This window comes from Nansenia antarctica, assembly GCF_963989245.1.
Source record: "Nansenia antarctica genome assembly, chromosome: 1".
Taxonomy (NCBI): domain Eukaryota; kingdom Metazoa; phylum Chordata; class Actinopteri; order Argentiniformes; family Microstomatidae; genus Nansenia; species Nansenia antarctica.
In genome coordinates, this window is record NC_137674.1 from 26,352,189 (window position 1) to 26,373,702 (window position 21,514).

Sequence of the window (21,514 nt, forward strand, 5' to 3'; positions counted from 1 at the left end):
CTCTATCACAGCACAGCAAAACAATATATTGTGAAATATGTGTTAAGTTAAGCAATACTGAGACTTATTTACTAGTTGACGAGCTAAATAAACATTTTTTGAATATATCTTTTTTTCTTTAGAGAGAGAGAGAGGGAAATTCAAGCACTTTCAATTTCAAGGACCCGTGGGAACCCTGCGCAGTGCAAAGCATTTAAATTAATCTAACAAGTTTATTGTAATTCTGTGCAGTACAGGTATATGACATAAGTGTACTAAGTTATGACGTATACAAAATCAACACCATATCCCCACATTGAAACAATAACAAAATTGTGGCCAAATTATGACAAACAATGAAGTGTGATTGTGTAGGCTACATGAGTGAGGAACAATATGAGGAACAAGGTTATAGCTTACATTTCCTAAAATACAGTTTAGTAGTCAGAGGAAAGCTTCTGAAATGGTAAATGGTAAATGGTAAATGGACTGCACTTATATAGCGCCTTTTTTGCTGCTCCAAAGCTTTTTTGCCGCCCCTGACAGCAGTCAGAAGAGATGAAAGCAGTCACTGAGGCTCCTGGCATTGTGGAATGACTGTGATGACAATCTTCCCCATATTCCTGTTTGCTGCCATGTGTCTGTGAGCATCCGCAATGTCCTCCAAGTTGAAACTGCTGTCAATCACTGGCCTCAGGGAGGCGGGTTGGTCTGAGAAATGGGGTAGAGCCCGTTCAGAGAAGGCCTTCACCAGGTCTGCTTTATACTTGGAAGAAATACGAAGAGAAATCCATAAATGTCATGTCACATTTAGTAACAAGGGTTACAATGCTAGAGGGATAAGGGCATTGTGTCATAGTGAAAGGTACAGCACAGTGGCCTAAACAAAACACAACTTTCTAACAGTTCTCTCACCTGCAGACTGCGGGACCTCAGGAGACTGCTGAGAAGCTGGCCTCGTTTAGACAGAAGCTTGCTTAGCAGATCCCCCTGCACGGTCTTGCCTCCCATGGTACCATAGAGGACCCATCTGCCGTCTGTGGCTAGACTGCTCACGTTCCTCTCCCAACACGACCCACCAATGCAGTCCAGGATGACGTTGGCTCCCCGACCTGCAAAAGCTTGTCTGTTAACTCCAGTCTACTTTAAACAGGGTTCCTACAAGTTTCAACAAGTCGAATTTAAGACCTTTTTAGACCGTTTTTAGACGTCTTTGGATATAATTTTTTACCTATTAGCGACACCATATGATAGCTTTTTGTCATCCTCGAGGTGATGAAATTAGGGATTTCACTGCCATACAGACAAAAAGGAAGCGAATTGGCATTTTTTGGTTCCAGCTTGATTAATTTCCGCGTAAATAGATAGTGGTCGAACTGATTATCTTGCAGGATCTCATTTTTAAGACCTAGCACCTAATTTTTAGACCGAATAACTGAAATTGAGACCTTTTTAGGCGCCTTATAATTGGATTGCTGGATTTTAGACTTTAAGGCTGTTTAAGTCCAGCGCGGGAACCCTGTTTAAAGATCTTTCTGTAGAGAGTACGTCTAAAGAATGAAGATGATGTCGATTTCTACGTTGACAATGATCTGACTAAATGCTTCATCAATGTAATACAAATAAATACTTTATTTATAATGATGTATAATCTCCTTCATTATAGTGAAACTCACCTTCTGTAAATACACAAACTTTCTCCGCAAAATCCTCCTCTTTGTAGTTAAACCCAGCCGCGGCCCCCAGGTTCTCTGCCATCTTTAACTTCTCAGGGCTTCCTGCCGTAACTATGGGGATGGCACGGGCCAACCGAACCAGTTGGATAGCGGCAGTTCCAACTCCACTTGCCCCAGCATGCACCAGCACCACCTCTCCCTCCTTTACTTGAGCTGTATGACAGAAAAGACAGCATCAAAGTCAAAGTCAAAGGCAGCTTTATTGTCAAATCCAATATATGTACAGACATACAGAGGGCTGAAATAGCGTTCCCCTCTCATCCATGGTGCATACAAAAACAATAAATAACAATATAATACGACAAGATTAAAAGTAACTATATACTATACTGTAACCATACTAACACCTCTGGGTCTGTGTTTCCCGAGGCAATGGACGTTAAATTGACTTAAAGTACTTCTTATACCTATAAAGTGTAGAAGCTGAAATGCAGTGAGCCATGCCTCCGGGATGGCAGCAGCCTGGCAGACAGTGAGGTGAAGGGGCACGGGCATGAGAAGCACCTCTGGGACAGCCACATACTCTGCGTAGCCTCCTCCAGAGAGTAGGGCCATGACACGATCGCCTGGCGCCCAGCGACCCTTCCCTCCTGGGCCGATGGTGTCCACTGTGCCAGCTACCTCCAGGCCAAGGATGTCAGTTTCACCTGGAGGAGGAGGGTAGAGTCCACTCCTCTGTTGAAAATAAACACAACATTGACATTATTTTTTCTACTCCGCCCCCCCCTACTCTGCCCCCACTGTCAGGAAGCTGAACTCTCTCCCCGCCCCCCCCTACTCTGCCCCCACTGTCAGGAAGCTGAACTCTCTCCCCGCCCCCCCCTGCTCTGCCCCTACTGTCAGGAAGCTGAACTCTCTCCCCGCCCCCCCCTGCTCTGCCCCTACTGACTCCGGACTAAGAACAATCTCACTGCATGCATACAAGCATACCTGTATATACTGTACATACACTTACCGGTACATACTTTAGCCACTTTACTGTATTATACTGAGCCAATTACCACTATTGCACTATTGTCATTGTTCATATTGTATTCTACCCCTGTACATTGTACCGCACATTTCAAATATTTAATCTAGTATTTTTTTGTATATATCGTTATTTTTTAATCTTGTCGTATTATATTGTTATTTATTGTTTTTGTTTGCTATGCACCGTGGATGAGACGGAAACACAATTTCAGCCTTCTGTATGTCTGTACATATATTGGATTGACAATAAAGCTGACTTTGACTTTGATTATTTCAGAGAGTAATCATCCCATCATTGTACTAAGCTTGAAATTCACCACATTATCAGCTGCACTACAGGAATTAGATTTACATTCCATTACAAAGGCAACAACAACATCAACAACATAATACAACAAATACTTTGGTCTAGATTGGAAATCTTACAGTAGATTGTTGTCATGGCATTGTACCTGCAACAGGTCAGCCCTATTCAGAGCAGTGGCATGGACTCTGATGAGAACTTCTCCATCTTTGAGCTGAGGTCTTGGGACATTCCTTAAAAACATACACTCCGGCCCCCCTGGCGCGTCAACACATACTGACAACATCAACTGAAATAATGAGAGCTCAGTTAATTGTCACATATGCCAACATAATGTTACAAGTTGCTCGAGCAGACACACACTGATAGGCTATATTTCTCACGCACTTGAAAGACCATGATCATTTCTTTGACAACAGAATAAGTTTACGCTTTAGGAATGAGGGGTACTTGCATTGTGCGCGGGTTCGTTTTCTTGATGAAGTGACATATCTTGTAAAACAAGAGGGAAAACAAAGAGTTCTGATTCTTTAAAAATGAAGTAACTGTTATACAAGATGCGTAAATATTCCCTTGGAACTATTTGCGCAAAGTTTACGCATTTCCGGTTGTGCTCTAGGTTACAGTATGAATGAATGAATGAATGGTCTTTATTGTCATTAATACAGTACAGGTACCATACAACGAAATTTAGGAGGGGGGGCTACCCTGGTGCTAGGAAAAAGACTAAAAACAAGAGGGCCAAGGGTAAAATAAAAAAGGGAAAAGAGCTGGTTTACATAAATAAAGGCTATGTACACTATCTAATTATACTATACTACTATACTATACAATAAAACACTGCTGTACTCTATGCTATGCTATAAATATCCTAACATTTCCTATATCTGATCCTTATACGAGTATGCTACATTATGAGTATGCTACATTGTTTCCTTTTAAAGCTTTAAAAGGATTCCGTTTATCTATAGTAGACAGAGTTATATATATATATATATATATATATATATATATATATATATATATATATAGTTATTTTTATATTAAAAAACTAACCTAAAAAAACTATGTAGGCTATATAGGCTATATTATATATATAGGAATGTACCACAAGCTAAGTCGCGGCTCCGGTCCAGCAGTTGTCTGGCAATAATTAATTTTTTTACGGGGAAAAAGCGAAGAGGGAAGGGCTACATATTGTATTACATATTAAACCATCTCAAAACCCAACGTATACATGACAGTGAACGTGAAATAATATTAACACACACACACACAAATAAGTATTGAGGGGCTGCAAGACAAAAGTTACATTCCCATCTCAACATGATACTTTGACAAACCGGTATAGGCCTACAACACAATTACCAGACCAATGCAGTGCTGAGAGACTGTCCTGAGATACAAAACACCATACAATGTTAAGAGTGGCATAGCAGCGTCCCCACCTCCTAAACAAACAGTTGCCCACATGCAATAACTCAGAGAAACGTATTCTAGGTAAGGCAATTTAAATCAATATTTGCATTTTATAGTAAGTGGGATGAACTGAATATAGAATAATGTTATATTAATACAAGAACATACAAATGTGTTTTTTATATAAATTCCAGGCTGCTTCTTGACATGGAGCCAAACTACAAAATACCAAAGTCAGTAGGCCAACTGTACATGGATGTGAGGCTAATGAATCGCAAAGAGGACACCTTCCTTCAGCACAAGCTGAACCTCATAGACATCAGGTACAGACACATTCTGAAGGTACTGGGTCAGGAGAAAGACTCCCTGATGATGGACCACAGGAAGTTACTTCTCCTGAAAGTCTGTGAACCTCAAGCTACTATCTACAAAACATGGAGAGACATTTCTGAAACCAAAAAGGCAAGTGTCAATTTACAGGATATCTCCGAGTGTGATGGCAGAAGAATATATTCCAGTAAATCCCTTAACTATGACAGAAAATCACCACTGCTAAATATGAGCCGATCTCTGTCAGTACAACCAAAATCAGCCAGAAGTATGCTCTCAGCAAAGCACAGAGAGACAGAGGCAAGGACGTTTTCTATCATGCAGCGAGAAAGAAATGGCCACAATTGACTGTATATCACAAAAGGAGCTGGCTAGCCAACAACAACGTGCTACAGGAGAAAAGGAGAGACGGCAACAATTTCAGAGAGACACATTACATCAGAAGATCAACACCTTTTTGAAAAGACTTAACACTGGTGAGCAAATGGCAAACAACACTAGTTAAAACAACGTACTGTATTATGATTACATTGGATGAAACAGGGTTGTCAAACAAGAGTAAATCTGATATACTGTTTTTATTAATAAATATGTACATACATTTTCTGATGTCTGATTTCATTTATGAACCATGAGTTACTTCACGACATTCAAAACAGACATTTAAAATAAACATGTATAACGACTGTTCAGTTTAGCATTAACAGGGTTCCCACACCTTCTGAAACATCAAACTCAAGCACATCACTTTCAAGGACTTTCAAGAGTCAATTCCCTCAAATTCAAGGGCCGAACACGGCATAGTTTGAGACAAAACTAGATGAGAATTTATATAATAGGAACTATCCACTCACAGACGACAATTAAAAAGAGAGGCTTGAATGTGTGAACACTAGATGGTCTCTTGCCTTCTCTACCACAGCACAGCAAAACAATATATTGTGAAATATGTGTAAAGTTAAGCAATACAGAGACTTATTTACTGGTTGACGAGCTAAGTTAAACATTTTTGAATACATATATATACATTTTTTTCAGAGAGAGAGAGACTTTCAAGCACTTTCAATGACCCATGTCTCAAATTCACAAACCTTCAAGTATTTCAAGGACCCGTGGGAACCCTGCATTCATTAAAATGTGCATGTTTAAACTAAGCAATGCTTCCTTTCTTCCTCATGGTTAACAAGGCTGTGTGCACAGGAGTCTCTAAGAGCAGGGCATGGTTTTCCTTCCATTGCGGAATCGTGGGCAGCCCCTCGCCTACACACAAACACACAAATCAAACTAGTTAAGGCATGAGCATGTTTTAAAAACAGTTTTTAAAATGTTTTAACAGAAGTTAATCCTCAAGAATCTATCCAGCTAAAAGAGTTGGTGGAGTGACTGTGTTGTATGTGGATGTAACCTGTAATTGTTGTACTGTTATGATATTCCAAATATAGTGTAATGAAGAACTATGGGAGGGGGTGGGAGTGATGTTATCGCCATGGGGAGGGGGGGGGGGTTACTTGTGTGTTTATAGTGGGGGGGGGGGGGGGGGTAAAATAAAGACGTAAAAAAGTCAGGACAGACACTTATTTTGTTTTGTGTTGTAATTGTGAGTTTTTCATGTGTACTGTCTTGAAATAAACAATTGATTACAAAAAAGAGAATCTATCCAGCTACCAGCTACCTATTACAGATTTCAAAATGTTGCAAGGTTATTGCAACAACCTACAACAACCTTAAGCATTGTTTAGCTAGCTGACGTATTCTACCTTCAGCATCGATGTTGACCCGGGTGGGCAGGTATTGCATGTGGTCAGTGTACTCCAACGTACAGAGTACATCCATGGCCTTCTTCCCTTGCACTGTGACCAACAGCACTAAGATAGAGCATAGTGCATTGCTCTCCATCACCTGGACAGACTTACAGAGCTCCTGTAAGCAGACAAGGGAACGAAAGAAAGTGAATTACCGTTAATACCACCATTATAATAAGCAATTAGTCTACACTAATGAGGACTTTAACTTTGACTTAGCTGTTAAGCTTTTCAACTGAAAGCATTAAGTGTAGCTATCTGACCTGCATAGCTTAGCCATCACAACTTATGTATCAGAAAATCAATGTCTGTCGGCATACAGTACACCCAAAAACTGCATTACAAGATCTCCCACTTGAGCATGTCTCTCCTGAATATAAACATAACATAATGCATTCAAAGCCGGCGTGGCTATGGCCAGTGTGGGTCTTTTTTCTGAATTGTTGATATTCCAGTCGTCTGTTTGAATGTTTAATCTCATGTTTGTATTTACTGTAAGTCTATAAACTAGATCTGTTTAGAGACGCCCGTAGTCACCACCGGCCTTGCTACCCCACCCACCCACACAAGGGGCGGGCCTGATTAAACTTATAATAAGTTAATGACAGGTATATTCAACTGCAACCAAAACAAAAGTGAAGTCATATTTATGGGGAGAACTAATGGCTCACCCTTAAGAAAGGGAGGGTGTTTCCGAGTTGTTTTGTTTCACTTTATGTTTCCATGTTGTGTGTTATATAATGTGTGCTTTTTATGCTGTGTTCTTATGCGGTTTTTATGCTGTATGATGTTTTGTTTTATTTCACTTTATGTTTCCATCAAGGACCACTTTGGAAATAAGTGTTTTAAATAATTTAAGTGCTATCCTCTGGACATTACTTAGTGTCATGATGCTTAAATGATTCTATGTAAATTCCTAATAAAAAATCTAATAAGAAATCACATCAAAACCCCATATGATTTGGCATAGTTTGATTGTGGGTCTGGTACCTTGACGAGGCGTAACTGCTGCTTACGGCCAGAATAGGCATTGAGGTACTGGCTGAGGGTATCCAGGAAACCCCTGATATCCGTCTGGATGTGGCTCTGCTGGACCAGCCTCTCCAGGGGGATGAAAGGAGGAATGTTATGGCGGCGGATTCGCAAATTCGCCTTCATGTTTATCTCCAGGTTGTATGTCTCTAGGTAGACTCCGTCATAGGCCGTGGCCAACGACACACATACTCCTTCACGAGTCCGTATGACATCATACCCACCTAAGAAAGACAGCCGAGAGGTGTGACTGTGAACAGTGATATTGTCTAGACTCAAAAGATGTTACATTTAGCAGACGCTTTTATCCAAAGCAAAGTACATTTTGTCTAAAGTAAGTGAATCATCCATACATCGTACGTCTTTATAAGAAAAAATAACGTAGGCTAGAACCAGGGGTCATTGGCAGTCACAATGCTAGAACATGCTTCTTTTTTTTTTTTTTTTTTTTTTTACAATGTGAGACACTGAAAGGAAATGGTCACCCCCCCAAACTCCAGCCCGTTCACTCTGCTCCTTCACCTCTGCACGACACTGGCTTCCCGCTGGTGGAATGAGCTTCCCCCGGCTGTCACAGAACTGCAGAGTCACTACCCATCTTCCGTCGGAGACTGAAGACCCATCTCTTCAGGTTACACCTTAACTGCTCCTCCTGAGACTTCTACTGCCCCCCAGCACTGCATCTCCTGAAGACACCCACTTTTCCCCTCTACTGTGTCCCCTAAAACTTCTATTGCCCCCTTTGTACGGTTTCTCTGTTTCTCCAGTGTCTATATAATAAAAATAAATAAATAAATAAAAAGTCTAGGTTTAGAAGATGGTGATAGAAGTAGATTTTTCCTTCTATCACAGAGACTGCCAATGGCCCCGGGCCTGAGCTGAATTATTTCTCCTGCAACGACTGGTGGATTGATGATTCACTTGCTTAGTCAAATGTAAGTCGCTTTGGAATAAGACGTCTGCTAAATGCCAAACATGTAAATGTAAACTAAATGAATCCAAGGGAGATTAGGGGTGGACTGTAGGTACCAGTGAGGTGATGAGCGTTCAGGAGGTCCTTCAGTTGGACATGTTTGGCCATCAACAACAACAGTTGTAAGTTCTCTGAGCCATCCTCCAGGTCATCCACACCCTCCCCTCCACATGAAGCATCCTTGTCCAACAGATCTCTCACCTTCTGGAGCGACTGGAATACAGAAAGTTGAAGTCAACTGTCAACAACCTAACATTGACTTCACTTCTTCTTTTGCCCTCTTTGTAACCATGTAACCATAATAGAATGAGCTGTGAGCATGAGCATTTGACATTGCAGGGTAACAACATGGATAGCATGATCCATGGACTCAGAAGGTTTTATGGTAGCCTGAAGGAATTGATCAGCTCACCGTGTCTGCTGTTACTCTGGCTTTCAGCTGGTCTCTCTGAATGAGAAGTGCCTCTAGTGTTGCCTTCAGGTCTTCCTCACTATCTGCCGTCACTGCAAAGTTGTTCTCCTGCGTTTCCAACATGCACAAGTGACTCAAAACACCTGTGGATAAACAAAAGTAGGCCGTTGACATACAGAGACATCATGACCAACACGACCTATTCGGATTAGTCGAAATCGCCTCTACAGCCTTAATAATAAGAATATATTAGATTTATATAGCGCCTTTCTCAAACCCAAGGACGCCTAACAGATTTCATAGACAGACAATAACAGCCTTGTACAGGCAACTCGGTTAGTCTCGGATATGCGCCCTGCATTATCAATTACATTATTGTCAATTATATATGATAAAAAGCTACCTTTTTTCGACCCTTCCATTATGTCCACCGTGGTAGATAATTGTATTATTCCGTTTTCAACTTCTTTGTTGCCTGTTTTATACTCAGTTCAATTTCGCGGGTACATTTATACCGGAAGCAAAATCAAAATAACGACGTACTACGTAAGAGTCACATTCGCAGGCAATACGTTGCAGAATGACTACCAAAAGGCTTGATAGTGTGCATTCAAGATCTAAGCATGTACTTAATCATATCACATATGATATAAAATATGTTCCACTAGTCGTAATTTGCTACACAAAATCGTAATTATTCTATAAGAATGGTTAGTGAACGAAAACGTTAGTTCTTGAATGTTACTCAACGTACACCCTCGTGTGCAGTTTTGTGTTTGGTCTTCAACTCTTTTATCAACATGGCTTTCCTGCCAGGCTTCGGGCAAGGTTATATCGCCTCGGCGCTGGGGGGGTATTCTTGTAATCGTACGCCCGTGGGAGGATTGTCATAAGAGAGAATTAATTATATGCCTAGTCCTAAACAGTTTAATGGATGTTTTTAAGACGTACAACATACTACCAACTTGCAGCAATAACGGAAGAGAATATTGCCTGTTGGAGAGGAAGTGTGACCGCACCTCCTCTATCCAGGTAGATAACGTGGAGATGTTTTAGGCTGGATATTTATGTATCTATATATTTATTGTTAATTTTGACAGACTTGGTCCTCCATACACGTCCAGTTTTGTGCATAGCCTACTTGTGTTCTGCGGCTAAATTATTTGGGATGTCATTGTCACCAAACCTGTATGTAGGGTAAAGTTAACTGCTATTCCCTAACTTGTTTTTGACCCTGACTCACTATCTTTAACTTATCTGTCATGAATCATTATGAGGCATAGTCTTTCGAAGGAATTCAATATTGCAATTCACCTCACTGAGACTTACGTTGGTCTGTTATTTATATTTTAGGGTAGATTTCTCCACATGGTTTAACCTTAGAGGTCCTATGTTTTTTTATTATGGACTTTTAATTCACTTACTTCATTGACCAACATTTAATGCACTAGTAATGCAAACCTCTCTTTCCTCCAGAGATGGGAATCTGGAAGCTTGTGGAGGTGACTTCCTGCTCATCTAGTTTAGTGTGTCCTCATGGGGAATGTCTGTCTGAAGAGCAGGTATGTAATGTGCATCGTTTTGCATGTGTGTGTGCTGGGATACGCATGCACTTGGTGTACTGATGTGTTTTCAGTGAGTATAGTGTGACTGTCTGATGCTGTGCTTCCTTCTTTAATGGAGAAAGTATTTGTTTAATTCTACCGTGTGGCTGTAACCACGGTTAAGGCCGATTTAAACTTCTGCGTAAAAATCGACAGCGTAGGCTACGCGTAGAGGGTTGACGTGCACATCTCCAAAAATGTAAGTACGCGTCAGTTTCTACGCAACCGTAAGCTCTGTGATTGGTCCGCTTGGTAGCACATGATTCCGACAAGATTCCGGCCAAAATGCGGAAGCCATGACAGAAATGTCATTTACTTTTTCTGTAATTACTTATTAATAAAGATTTGAAAAATTATGATAACCATCGTATTATCTTAGTTTAATGTCATTTCAATGCATCATATAACTTTTATTTACAACAAGCATTTTAAAAAAAAATCGCTATTATGCCGCTTTGAGTAGAGCGCCCTATGGAAGCGTCAGGCACAACCCGGAGGCACCCTTTGCGGGTTAATAACTGTGGTTTACCGTGGGTTAGGATAACAATTCAAACGTGTCCGGATAGGGGAGAGGACAGGGAATCTGAAACCATTTGAATGGTGTCGATACGACACTCCTATCACGATCGACACAGCTAGGAGCGAATTCCCGGGGGGGGGGGACCCGGGGGGGGGGGGGGGGGGGTGGGACGGACGACGGACGACGACAATGGGTTAGAATTCCAAACTAAAATTCTCCATGACCAGAATAGCATGCTGAACACACTGAACTTTGAATGGAGTCTTAGTCATGTACCGTTAACGAGATAGAATAAGAAAAGCATATTTTTCTATGCCGCGGTCCGCGTAGAACGTAGAACTAGAACGTAGAACTATAAACTTGGAGACCCCTTACGTAGGCTACGGCGTAGACGTGCGTAAATTCGACGCAGAAGCTTAAATCGGCCTTTAGTTCCAATACTTAAGACTTGTTTTCCCCCATCTTCTGCAGTGCATCTGAAGGTTATTCAAGGCTTGTTTGGATATCCTTGTGGATGGTTCTGGACAAAGATTTTCCATATTCCTTGAAGCTGTTTTACAAGGAGCACCCTTCTCCATCCAATCCTACTGCAACCTTAACTTAGGACTTAGGCACTGGCAGAATGGATCCTTCTGTCCACAAACACTTTGCTACCATCGACTATGTCATATTTGTCTGTTTGCTGGCTGCTTCTATGGTGATAGGACTGTACTATGCCCTCTCCGGGGGGCGTCAGCGCACTACACAGGAGTTCCTGCTGGCTGACCGGAGCATGGGCTGCCTGCCCATAGCGTTCTCCTTACTCGCCTCCTTCCAGTCAGCTGTGGCGATCATAGGTGTGCCTGCAGAGATCTACACCCACGGCACACAATACTGGTTCATAGGCTGTGCCTACATCCTGGGCCTGCTCATTCCTGCACACGTTTTCATCCCTGTCTTCTACAGGTTGCACCTGACCAGCGTTTACCAGGTATGCTCTCTCTCTTCACCCTGGACACCGCCTTTGGCCTCTAAATCAAATCAAATCAAATCAAATTTTATTTGTATAGCGCATTTCTTACAAGATGCAACTCAATGCGCTTCACATAACAAACATTCTCAGTCAATCAATCAATCAATCAATCAATACTGACAGAGCCACAGGCAGGCAAAAGTAAAAACCTGTACACTATGTAGCCAGGTTTCTTTGTTTAGTTTTTCTGTTCTGTCTGTCTATGAAATCTGTAAAGCGTCCTTGGGTCTAGAAAGGCGCTATATAAATCCAAGATATTATTATTATTATTATTATTATTTTTCAAGCTCAAGAGGATGAACAAAGCAAAACGTCTGAAAGTAGAACTTTAAATTTGAGATGTATTGGTGGTTAGAACCTCTCAATCAAGATTTCAGTGTTTCCAGTAAAATAGTAAAATTCCTGAGATATTATTAACACTTTTTTTTTTTCAGTATCTGGAGCTGCGTTTCAGTAAAGCAGTGCGCATCTGTGGAACGGTAACCTTCATGTTTCAGATGGTAAGTTGAAGTTCCCCACCAGATGCAATATGAGGGCAACACAAAGAGATTGCATATGTTGTGGATCTTTGATCACTTGGATTATATCTTTGTCTTTATTCTAATATACTACATTCTTTTTGTTCTTTAAAATATGTTTTTAGGGCATTTCTGCTTAAATTGGGATAGACAGTAGAGATTGACAGGAAGGATGGGTGGAATCGAACCAGGGACCCTGCGATTACATGGCTGATGCCTTAGTGTGCTACGCCACCAAGTGTCCCAAATATACTACATTCTAATGTATGTTTTGTCTTACATGATGACAACTATCCCTTTTGTAGGTAATCTACATGGGTGTGTGTGTGTACACTCCTGCCTTTGCACTTAATGCCGGTAAGTCACTCAGACTGTTATGCTTTAGGACTTTTACAGACACTGGAAACAATGTTGTAAACGTCCATACACATTATTGGTTTGACACTTGTACAACTGTAGAGTATTTTGCCTGGAACAGTTTGTATTAGTCTTGAATCTTTGTGTCTGTTATGATCAGAACGTCAGACTATTTAGTCTGAAGACTCTAGAAGTAGTTGCTTAAATGTTACATTTCTATCCTTAGTTACTGGATTTAGATTATGGGGAGCAGTGTTGGCAACTGGACTGGTATGCACAGTGTATACAACATTGGTAAGACGTTCATGGTTATTTTCTGAATTTGTAATAGTCATGGCAACTTACTGCATACCTATAACACAGGAAGGTTTCCCTCACCTCTGTGCTGTTACCCATGTCTTTAGCTTGGCTTGCTTTTTGTGAGTCTGTGGTTTGGTGTTAGTTGATATAGTTTGTATTGTATTTATTGTTTATAATGTTTAGTATTGTTCTTGTTGTGAAGCACTTTGAGATATTTATCTATGTAAAAAGCGCTATACAATTACATTTGATTGATTGATATCAATGATGGCAACTAAACTGCAAATATTACTTATAATGTAAATGTCTCACTTTGAATAACATCTAAATGTGGACGATCCTTTGATGTACAGTACATGCAGTGTATAGTTTTTATTTTATTTTTAAAATCAAATGCAGGCATTACAAAATATGACAACATTGCTATTTGTTTTGCCATTTCCTGACAGGGTGGACTCAAGGCAGTCATCTGGACCGACGTCTTTCAGACAGTGGTGATGTTTGCAGGACAGCTGGCTGTCATAGTGGTGGGCATACAGAAGACAGGGGGCGTGTCTGAGGTCTGGAGGAAAGCCTTGGAGGGTAACCGCATCTCTGGCCTCGAGTGAGTTGACTTAATGACTGTCCACCACATGGACATTACATTACATTTTTGGCATTTAGCAGACGCTTTATTCCAAAGCGACTTACAATCAATACATTTGACTAAGGAAGTGAATCATCAATCCACCAGTCGTAGCAGGAAGAATAATCCAGCTCAGGCCATTGGCAGTCTCTGTGATAGAAGAAAAAAATCTACTTCTATCACCTTCTTTTAAACCTAGACTTTTTTTTTTTATATAGACACTGGAGAAACAGAAACCGTACAAGGGGGGCGATAGAAGTTTTAGGGGACACAGTAAACAGGAAAAAGCGGGTGTCTTCAGGAGACGCAGTGCTGGGGGGCAGTAGAAGTCTCAGGAGTTAAGGTGTAACCTGAAGAGATGGGTCTTCAGTCTCCGACGGAAGATGGGTAGTGACTCTGCAGTTCTGACAGCCGTGGGAAGCTCATTCCACCAGCAGGGAGCCAGTGTAGTGAAGAGACGTGATCGGGCAGCATGACTGTACAAAATTACAATGTAGCAATGTTAATCTTATCTTAAGGCATCTTCCTTTTTATTTTGAGCAGATCTTGACTTGATCTTACAATGTTATTTAGATTACAATACAATCCCACGTTCTTCCTCATATTCTTCTAAAACTTCAGCCTGAATCCTGACCCTACGGAGAGACACACGTTCTGGACCCTGGGAGTGGGCGGGGTGTTCCTGATGCTGTCCTTGTATGGCGTGAACCAGGCCCAAGTCCAGAGGTACCTCAGCTCTCGCACAGAGAGGGCAGCAGTAATGTAAGCCTCCTATCTCTATCCATATCATGAACAGAGCAAACTTTCTGTGGAACATCACACAAGGTTATATGAAGTGCACAGTGTCTGTGTCTAGATCAGAAATCCAGGACAGTACAGTAGTTACATACACTACCGTTCAAAAGTTTGGGGTCACCCAGACAATTCTGTGTTTTCCATGAAAACTCACACTTTTATTTATCAAATGAGTTGCAAAATGAATATAAAATATAGTCAAGACATTGACAAGGTTAGAAATAATGATTTTTATTTGAAATAATAATTTTGTCCTTCAAACTTTGCTTTCGTCAAAGAGTGCTCCCTTTGCAGCAATTACAGCATTGCAGACCTTTGGCATTCTAGCTGTTAATTTGTTGAGGTAATCTGAAGAAATTTCACCCCACGCTTCCTGAAGCACCTCCCACAAGTTGGATTGGCTTGATGGGCACTTCTTACGTACCGTACGGTCAAGCTGCTCCCACAACAGCTCAACTGCGCTGGCCACTCCATTTCAGATAGAATACCAGCTGCCTGCTTCTTCCCTAAACAGTTCTTCATAATTTGGAGGTGTGCTTTGGGTCATTGTCCAATTGTAGGAGGAAATTGGCTCCAATCAAGCGCTGTCCACAGGGTATGGCATGGCGTTGCAAAATTGAGTGTTAGCCTTCCTTATTCAAAATCCCTTTTACCTTGTACAAATCTCCCATGTTACCAGCACCAAAGCAGCCCCAGACCATCACATTACCTCCACCATGCTTGACAGATGGCGTCAGGCACTCTTCCAGCATCTTTTCACTTGTTCTGCATCTCACAAATGTTCTTCTGTGTGATCCAAACACCTCAAACTTCGATTTGTCTGTCCATAACACTTTTTTCCAATCTTCCTCTGTTCTTTTGTGTTCTTTTGCCCATATTCATCTTTTCCTTTTATTGGCCAGTCTCAGATGAGCTTTTTCTTTGCCACTCTGCCTAGAAGGCCAGCATCCCAGAGTCGCCTCTTCACTGTAGACGTTGACACTGGCGTTTTGCGGGTACCATTTAATGAAGCTGCCAGTTCAGGACCTGTGAGGCGTCTATTTCTCAAACTAGAGACTCTAATGTACTTGTCTTCTTGCTCAGTTGTGCACCGGGGCCTCCCACTTCTCTTTCTACTCTGGTTAGAGCCTGTTTGTGCTGTTCTCTGAAGGGAGTAGTACACACCGTTGTAGGAAATGTTCAGTTTCTTGGCAATTTCTCACATGGAATAGCCTTCATTTCTAAGAACAAGAATAGACTGTCAAGTTTCATATGAAAGTTCTCTTTTTCTGGCCATTTTGAGAGTATAATCGAACCCACAAATGTGATGCTCCAGATACTCAACTAGCTCAAAGGAAGGCCATTTGTATAGCTTCTCTAACCAGCAAAACCGTTTTCAGCTGTGCTAACGTAATTGCACAAGGGTTTTCAAGGTTTTTCTAATCATCCATTAGCTTTCTAACGCGATTAGCAAACACAATGTACCATTAGAACACTGGAGTGACGGTTGCTGGAAATGGGCCTCTATACACCTATGTAGATATTCCATTAAAAACCAGATGTTTGCAGCTAGAATAGTAATTTTCCACATTAACAATGTATAGAGTGTATTTCTGATTAATTTAATGTTATCTTCATTGAAAAAAACAGTGCTTTTCTTTCAAAAATAAGGAAATTTCTAAGTGACCCCAAACTTTGGAACGGTAGTGTACGTATGAGGCATATCTCTGTTCAATCAAATCAGGAATGTGAGTGTGTGTTAAATTGCACATTTTTGTTGAGTGAATTCGGATCCCTTTGTTGTGTTTGCAGGTCTTGCTACATAGTGTTTCCCTCATTGCAGGTGGCCCTGGCTCTGAGCTGTGTGATGGGGCTGGTCATGTTCGCCCGCTACAGTGGAGAGGACCATTCAGACAAGATAGGCGGCAAGTCCAAAGATGCGGTCAGTAGGAGTGTGTTACTGTGGATCATCTTTAATCAGGGTTCCCACGCTGGTCTTAAAAAGCCTTAAAGGCTAAAATCCAGCAATCCGATTTATAAGGCCTAAAAAGGTCTAAAGTTTCAGTTATTAGGTCTAAAAAAATTAGGTGCTAGGTCTAAAAAATGAGATTAGCTTGTCCTGCAAGGAAATCAGTCCGACCTCATCTATTTACGTGGAAATTAATCAAGCCGGAACCCCCCCCAAAAAAGCCAATTCGCTGCCCCCGGGAGAAATTATTGGCGAACGAAGCTACGGAAGGATGACAAAAAGCTATCATATGGTGTCACGAAAAGGTCTAAAATTCTATTCAAAAAGGTCTAAAAAAGGTCTAAAAAGGTATTACATTTGACTTGTTGAAACGTGTAGGAACCCTGATTTATGCACTTTATGAGATCACATGTTCATGCGTGGCATACCAACCTGCACCTGCTCTCCACAGATGGTGCTGTACTTTGTCATGGACATGCTCCAGGACCTGCCTGGTTTGCCTGGACTTTTTGTTGCCTGTTTATTCAGCGCAGCACTCAGGTATGTTTCATGTGCATCTGCATCTGCATTATCTGTTCAGGAACGACACAAACAGACGCATGGAATGAATGGTGACAAGTCTTCTGACACCAGTGGGTAGAAAACAGAGTTATGTAAATGTGTTTGTCAGGCTACTCGCTCTCATGTTCTAGAACTAGTAAGCCAGGTATAATTCCAATTAAAAACATGGAAGATGTCCAGTGTTTTGTATTTACTTGCCAATTTGGGTTTAATTTCTCCCATCTGCAGCACGATCTCCTCTGCCTTTAACTCCCTGGCCACAGTGACGATGGAGGACTTGATCAAACCCCACTTCCCTTCCATGACTGAAGCCAGGGCTACACAGCTCTCCAAGGCCCTAGGTGAGTTCTTTTGACTTTGACCTTTGATGTTCAAGTGTATTACATCTGAAAGGTGGGGGGGCAACATAATAATGAATTAACTTTTAATCAGCAGTTGTTCTAAATAAGAACATGTTTACTTTTTCCCCAACTAGCATCGTCCTACGGGCTGGTGTGTCTGGCCATGGCCTATCTGACCCATCTGATGGGTGATTCAGTTTTGCAGGTTAGAACTGTTTGATATACTTTCAATTAGATGAACATTTATTTTGTCGAAAGCTTTATCATTCATTTATATTTTTTAAACCCTAAATACTCCACATGAATACTAAAACAGATACATTTAACTGTATATATGTTTATTTAAATCCAAGGTAGCTTTGAAAATCTTTGGAATGGTTGGTGGCCCTCTTCTCGGTGTCTTCTGTCTGGGGATGTTCTTCCCTTGTGCCAACTCCACTGTAAGTGTTACGGCTCCCCAGCACACCGCCCACCTGTACCTCAGCAGCGCGTGTGCTTTTCGTTTCGGCACCCATGTTAACGGGTTAGAGCAGCCAAACAGCGAGCATGAGGCACGCGTCTCAGGCTGGCTGCCGCGACACGCTATCAAGAGATTAAGAATAGCCTATTTCTTTCGTGAGCTGAAAGGAAAAACTCAATGTACAAAGAAGCCGCGTGTCCACAGGCGCCCGGTGTCTTCACCTGATGCTTTTGTTGGCTGAACCATAGTGGAGATGATGTCACTAAACTGAACCATAGTGGAGATGATGTCACTAAACTGAACCATAGTGGAGATGATGTCACTAAACTGAACCATAGTGGAGATGATGTCACTAAACTGAACCATAGTGGAGATGATGTCACTAAACTGAACCATAGTGGAGATGATGTCACTAAACTGAACCATAGTGGAGATGATGTCACTAAACTGCAGTCTGTTGCTGTGATTCTCCTCCTGAGACATCTACTGCCCCCCAGCACTGCGTCTCCTGAAGACACCCGCTTTTCCCCCTTTACTGTGTCCCCTAAAAACTTCTATTTGCCCCCCTTGTACTGTTTCTCCAGTGTAAAAAAAAAAAAAAAAAAAAGGGTAGGTTTAGAAGAAGGTTTTTCCTTCTATCAATGGCCCCGGGCCTGAGCTGGATTACTCTTCCTGCTACGACTGGTGGATTGATGATTCACTTGCTTAGTATTCAAATGTATTGATTGTAAGTCGCTTTGGAATAAGGCGTCTGCTAAATGCCAAACATGTAAAAAATAAAAACATTTAAAAACGTTGTCTTTCTCCAGGGGGCTCTGACAGGACTCGGGGCGGGCCTGGCCATGGCCTTCTGGGTCGTCATCGGGAGCATCGTGACCCGTAGCTCCAGTTCTACACTTCCGTCTCAATTCAACTGCACAGCGTCGCCACTGTCAAAGAATATAACCACGGCCCTCGGATCTGCACTCATCAATGCTGTACCCTGTAACTACAGGTTAGAGTCTAGAGACAATTAACAACATCCAACTACCGGTAAATAGCCAAAGTATCGCACTTTTTGGTAGAATCGTCGATAGCATGAGTGCTGTTGATTGACGTCATGCGATTCTGATTTGATCACATCCGTGTCTCTTTCTGCCTATTCTTTAGCCAACCAATGGGACTGCGGAGATTCTATTCGTTGTCCTACATGTGGTACAGCGCCCTCAACTCCCTTACTGTTGTGTTGACAGGATTGGTCGTTAGCTTTATCACAGGTACGGGAGAACGGTTTACACTAGAATGAATGCATTTGAACTTTCACAAGAGATTGTTTTGAACAAGAGAATGTTTCTGTTGTTTGGTGTTTATTCTCTCTGCAAGGTCCTATGAAGGAGGAGGACGTGACTCCAGGCACCATCTACCCTCTGTTGGGTAACATGCTGTTCTTCCTGCCAGAACACCTCAAACTGAAGCTGTGTTGTGTCACCCCACTAGGACACAGAGTAAGTACAACATGAGTGTTGACATTCAGTATTCAGACTTGAAATACTAATAAAGATTGTGTTATTATGCTGTTTTATCATGTTATGGCGAGAAATACACAAATACCATCAATGTCAAGGGCATATTAACAAAGCTATGTGCTATCGAGGGTACTCTAAATACAATATAAACTTTCCATAACAATGGAAACATTATTTCAGTCGATTCTTCCTCCCCTTTAATATTACCAATTGTCATTGTATTTTATATCGTTGATTTGACACCTTTACAACGAGGTACAACTTGTAAGGATCATGCATTCGTGGAATGAGTAACACAGCTAAACGTGTGGGTAGCGGCCCAAAAAAGTTTGCCAAAACCCCCTGGAATATTCTTCTGTTGGTATTCGTATTATTAAAGGAGAGGAATAATCAACCAAAATAACGTTTCCGAACTTTTTTTGAGGAGTTTATAAGGTTATGGTATGAATTCTAAACTAGTTTGTTTTTGTATCTGAAGCCCCCCTCGCAGCAACATCAAGCAACAAGCAAAGAAAGCAATGGAAGGTCCACAGTCGAGGGGGCGTCAGGAGAGGAGAGCGAGACTCTTTTTACCACCTTTCATACAGATGTTGTGGAGCATGAGACAGCTGTGTGATGGAAACAATCTTTCACAGTTTCATGCTGTCTCAGGCCACTGGGACGGTTCACACCACTTTAAGTTGAAGGACATTTACCAGAGGCCTTGGGGTGGCTGTGGCGCAGGAGGTAGAGCTGCCGTCTAATGATCGCAAGATCACATGTCAAGACCCCAAACTGCTCCCAGTGAGCGGGCCGGTGCCTTGCATGGTAGCTTGCCGCCATTGATTAATTTCAAAACTTTGCACCCGCCTTGGCTATAGTCCAAGTTGCTATAAGCTCAAGTTGCACTTCTAGACCACACCTGACAAGACCAAATACAAGACGGTAAGGTCTTATTATTCAGTTGTCTTGTTCCAAGGACAATGATATTTCCTTCTTTACAACACAATGGCACTTTGCTTGTTTTGTATACTGTACACCATGCATCATTAGCAAGCCAGCTATTTTACATTTGGGTATGCTCTGAACACTGTTACCAAGCAATTGATATGCGATTTTTTTGCTGGGTTGTGTGTTTTGTGTCTGTATAACTTTGTGTATGAGAGCCTGTCTATTGTTGAGCCTGTCTATTGTTAAAAACATTTTGGAAATGAAATGTGTATACACTAGGAGCTTCCTTTCAACAAGATGTTCCTCACTCTGTAAACAACTTTATCCTCAAGTTGGCCTGGAGTCACGCCTCACTTTTTAAGGATATTTGAACAGCATGTAAGTTGGTTTGTAGGTATGACATATTGCACTGATTGCACTGACAATACAAAATCAACAGGTTTCATAGTCTTTCACATTGCATTGTCATAACTGCTTTTGATAAAATCGGAACAATATTGCCGTTGTACATCTTTATTCGTAAGGAACAGTATATTTCTCAATAGTTATGTTGTAGTATAGTTATCTACAGTCTGTGTATAGTAAATAAAGTTCACTCGTTGAGCTGGCAGAGTAGGGCTGTGCCCCTGAAGATCCAATGGGTGGGCAACTCTGGTTGGTAGTGAGATAATAATAATAATAATAATAACCTTTGTTTTGTTTAGCACTTTTCCTGCAAACATTGCAGCTCAAAGTGCTCAAAATACACTTGCTCCAAAGGCTTGTGTGTATTGTCTGTCACCAAAGTACACATTTGCCTTTAAATGAAAGGCTTTTTAAAATGTTGATAACCAAAAAAATGTGCCTTGTTATATTTGTGGCAGAGGTGGGGGACTCGAGTCACATGACTTGACTCGAGTCGCAAATTTGAGGACTCGAGACTTGCTTGACTAACACTGATAAAAGACTCGACATGACTTTGACTTGGTATTCATGACTTAAGACTTTGACTTAAGATACATGACTCAAAAGGACTCGAAAGGCTGTGATAAAGTCCCTGAGGAAGACAGAGGGCAGCTTGCTTTCAGGTGCGGTACTGG

General features: G+C 41.5%; 3 protein-coding genes across 3 annotated transcripts; 1 reads left to right on the forward strand and 2 right to left on the reverse strand.

The window, feature by feature from the left end:
* Nucleotides 1-211: 211 nt before the first annotated feature.
* tp53i3 (tumor protein p53 inducible protein 3) lies at nt 212-3,449 on the reverse strand. The gene is made up of 5 exons (XM_080532499.1): nt 3,140-3,449; nt 2,123-2,390; nt 1,656-1,868; nt 895-1,091; nt 212-745 (listed from the first exon to the last, which is right to left on the reverse strand). The coding sequence occupies exons 1-5, from the start codon at nt 3,275-3,277 to the stop codon at nt 548-550; spliced, it is 1,014 nt and encodes a 337-aa protein (XP_080388625.1). The 5' UTR covers nt 3,278-3,449; the 3' UTR covers nt 212-547.
* Nucleotides 3,450-5,764: 2,315 nt separating this feature from the next.
* cenpo (centromere protein O) lies at nt 5,765-9,381 on the reverse strand (the record flags this gene model as incomplete). Its single annotated transcript, XM_080544619.1, has 6 exons — nt 5,765-6,000; nt 6,498-6,660; nt 7,533-7,798; nt 8,604-8,760; nt 8,960-9,102; nt 9,363-9,381. 6 exons carry the CDS (start codon nt 9,379-9,381, stop codon nt 5,891-5,893), a joined length of 858 nt encoding a protein of 285 aa, XP_080400745.1. The 3' UTR covers nt 5,765-5,890.
* Nucleotides 9,382-11,705: 2,324 nt separating this feature from the next.
* slc5a6b (solute carrier family 5 member 6) lies at nt 11,706-20,848 on the forward strand (the record flags this gene model as incomplete). Its single annotated transcript, XM_080540076.1, has 15 exons — nt 11,706-12,053; nt 12,530-12,595; nt 12,919-12,970; nt 13,197-13,264; nt 13,720-13,874; nt 14,517-14,657; nt 16,482-16,611; nt 17,090-17,178; nt 17,428-17,540; nt 17,675-17,745; nt 17,894-17,980; nt 18,810-18,994; nt 19,150-19,256; nt 19,363-19,484; nt 19,984-20,848. The coding sequence occupies 15 exons, from the start codon at nt 11,706-11,708 to the stop codon at nt 20,119-20,121; spliced, it is 1,872 nt and encodes a 623-aa protein (XP_080396202.1). The 3' UTR covers nt 20,122-20,848.
* Nucleotides 20,849-21,514: the final 666 nt, after the last annotated feature.

Bases quoted from the DNA above. Each gene is read 5' to 3' on its own strand.
- tp53i3 (XM_080532499.1), bottom strand. From the start codon at position 3,277: ATGTTGTCAGTATGTGTTGACGCGCCAGGGGGGCCGGAGTGTATGTTT. The intron at 1,869-2,122 runs GTATAAGAAGTA...TCTGTCATACAG, and splicing joins TCAGCTTCTACACTTTATAG to CTCAAGTAAAGGAGGGAGAG. The intron at 746-894 runs GTGAGAGAACTG...ATTTCTTCCAAG, and splicing joins TGAGGTCCCGCAGTCTGCAG to TATAAAGCAGACCTGGTGAA.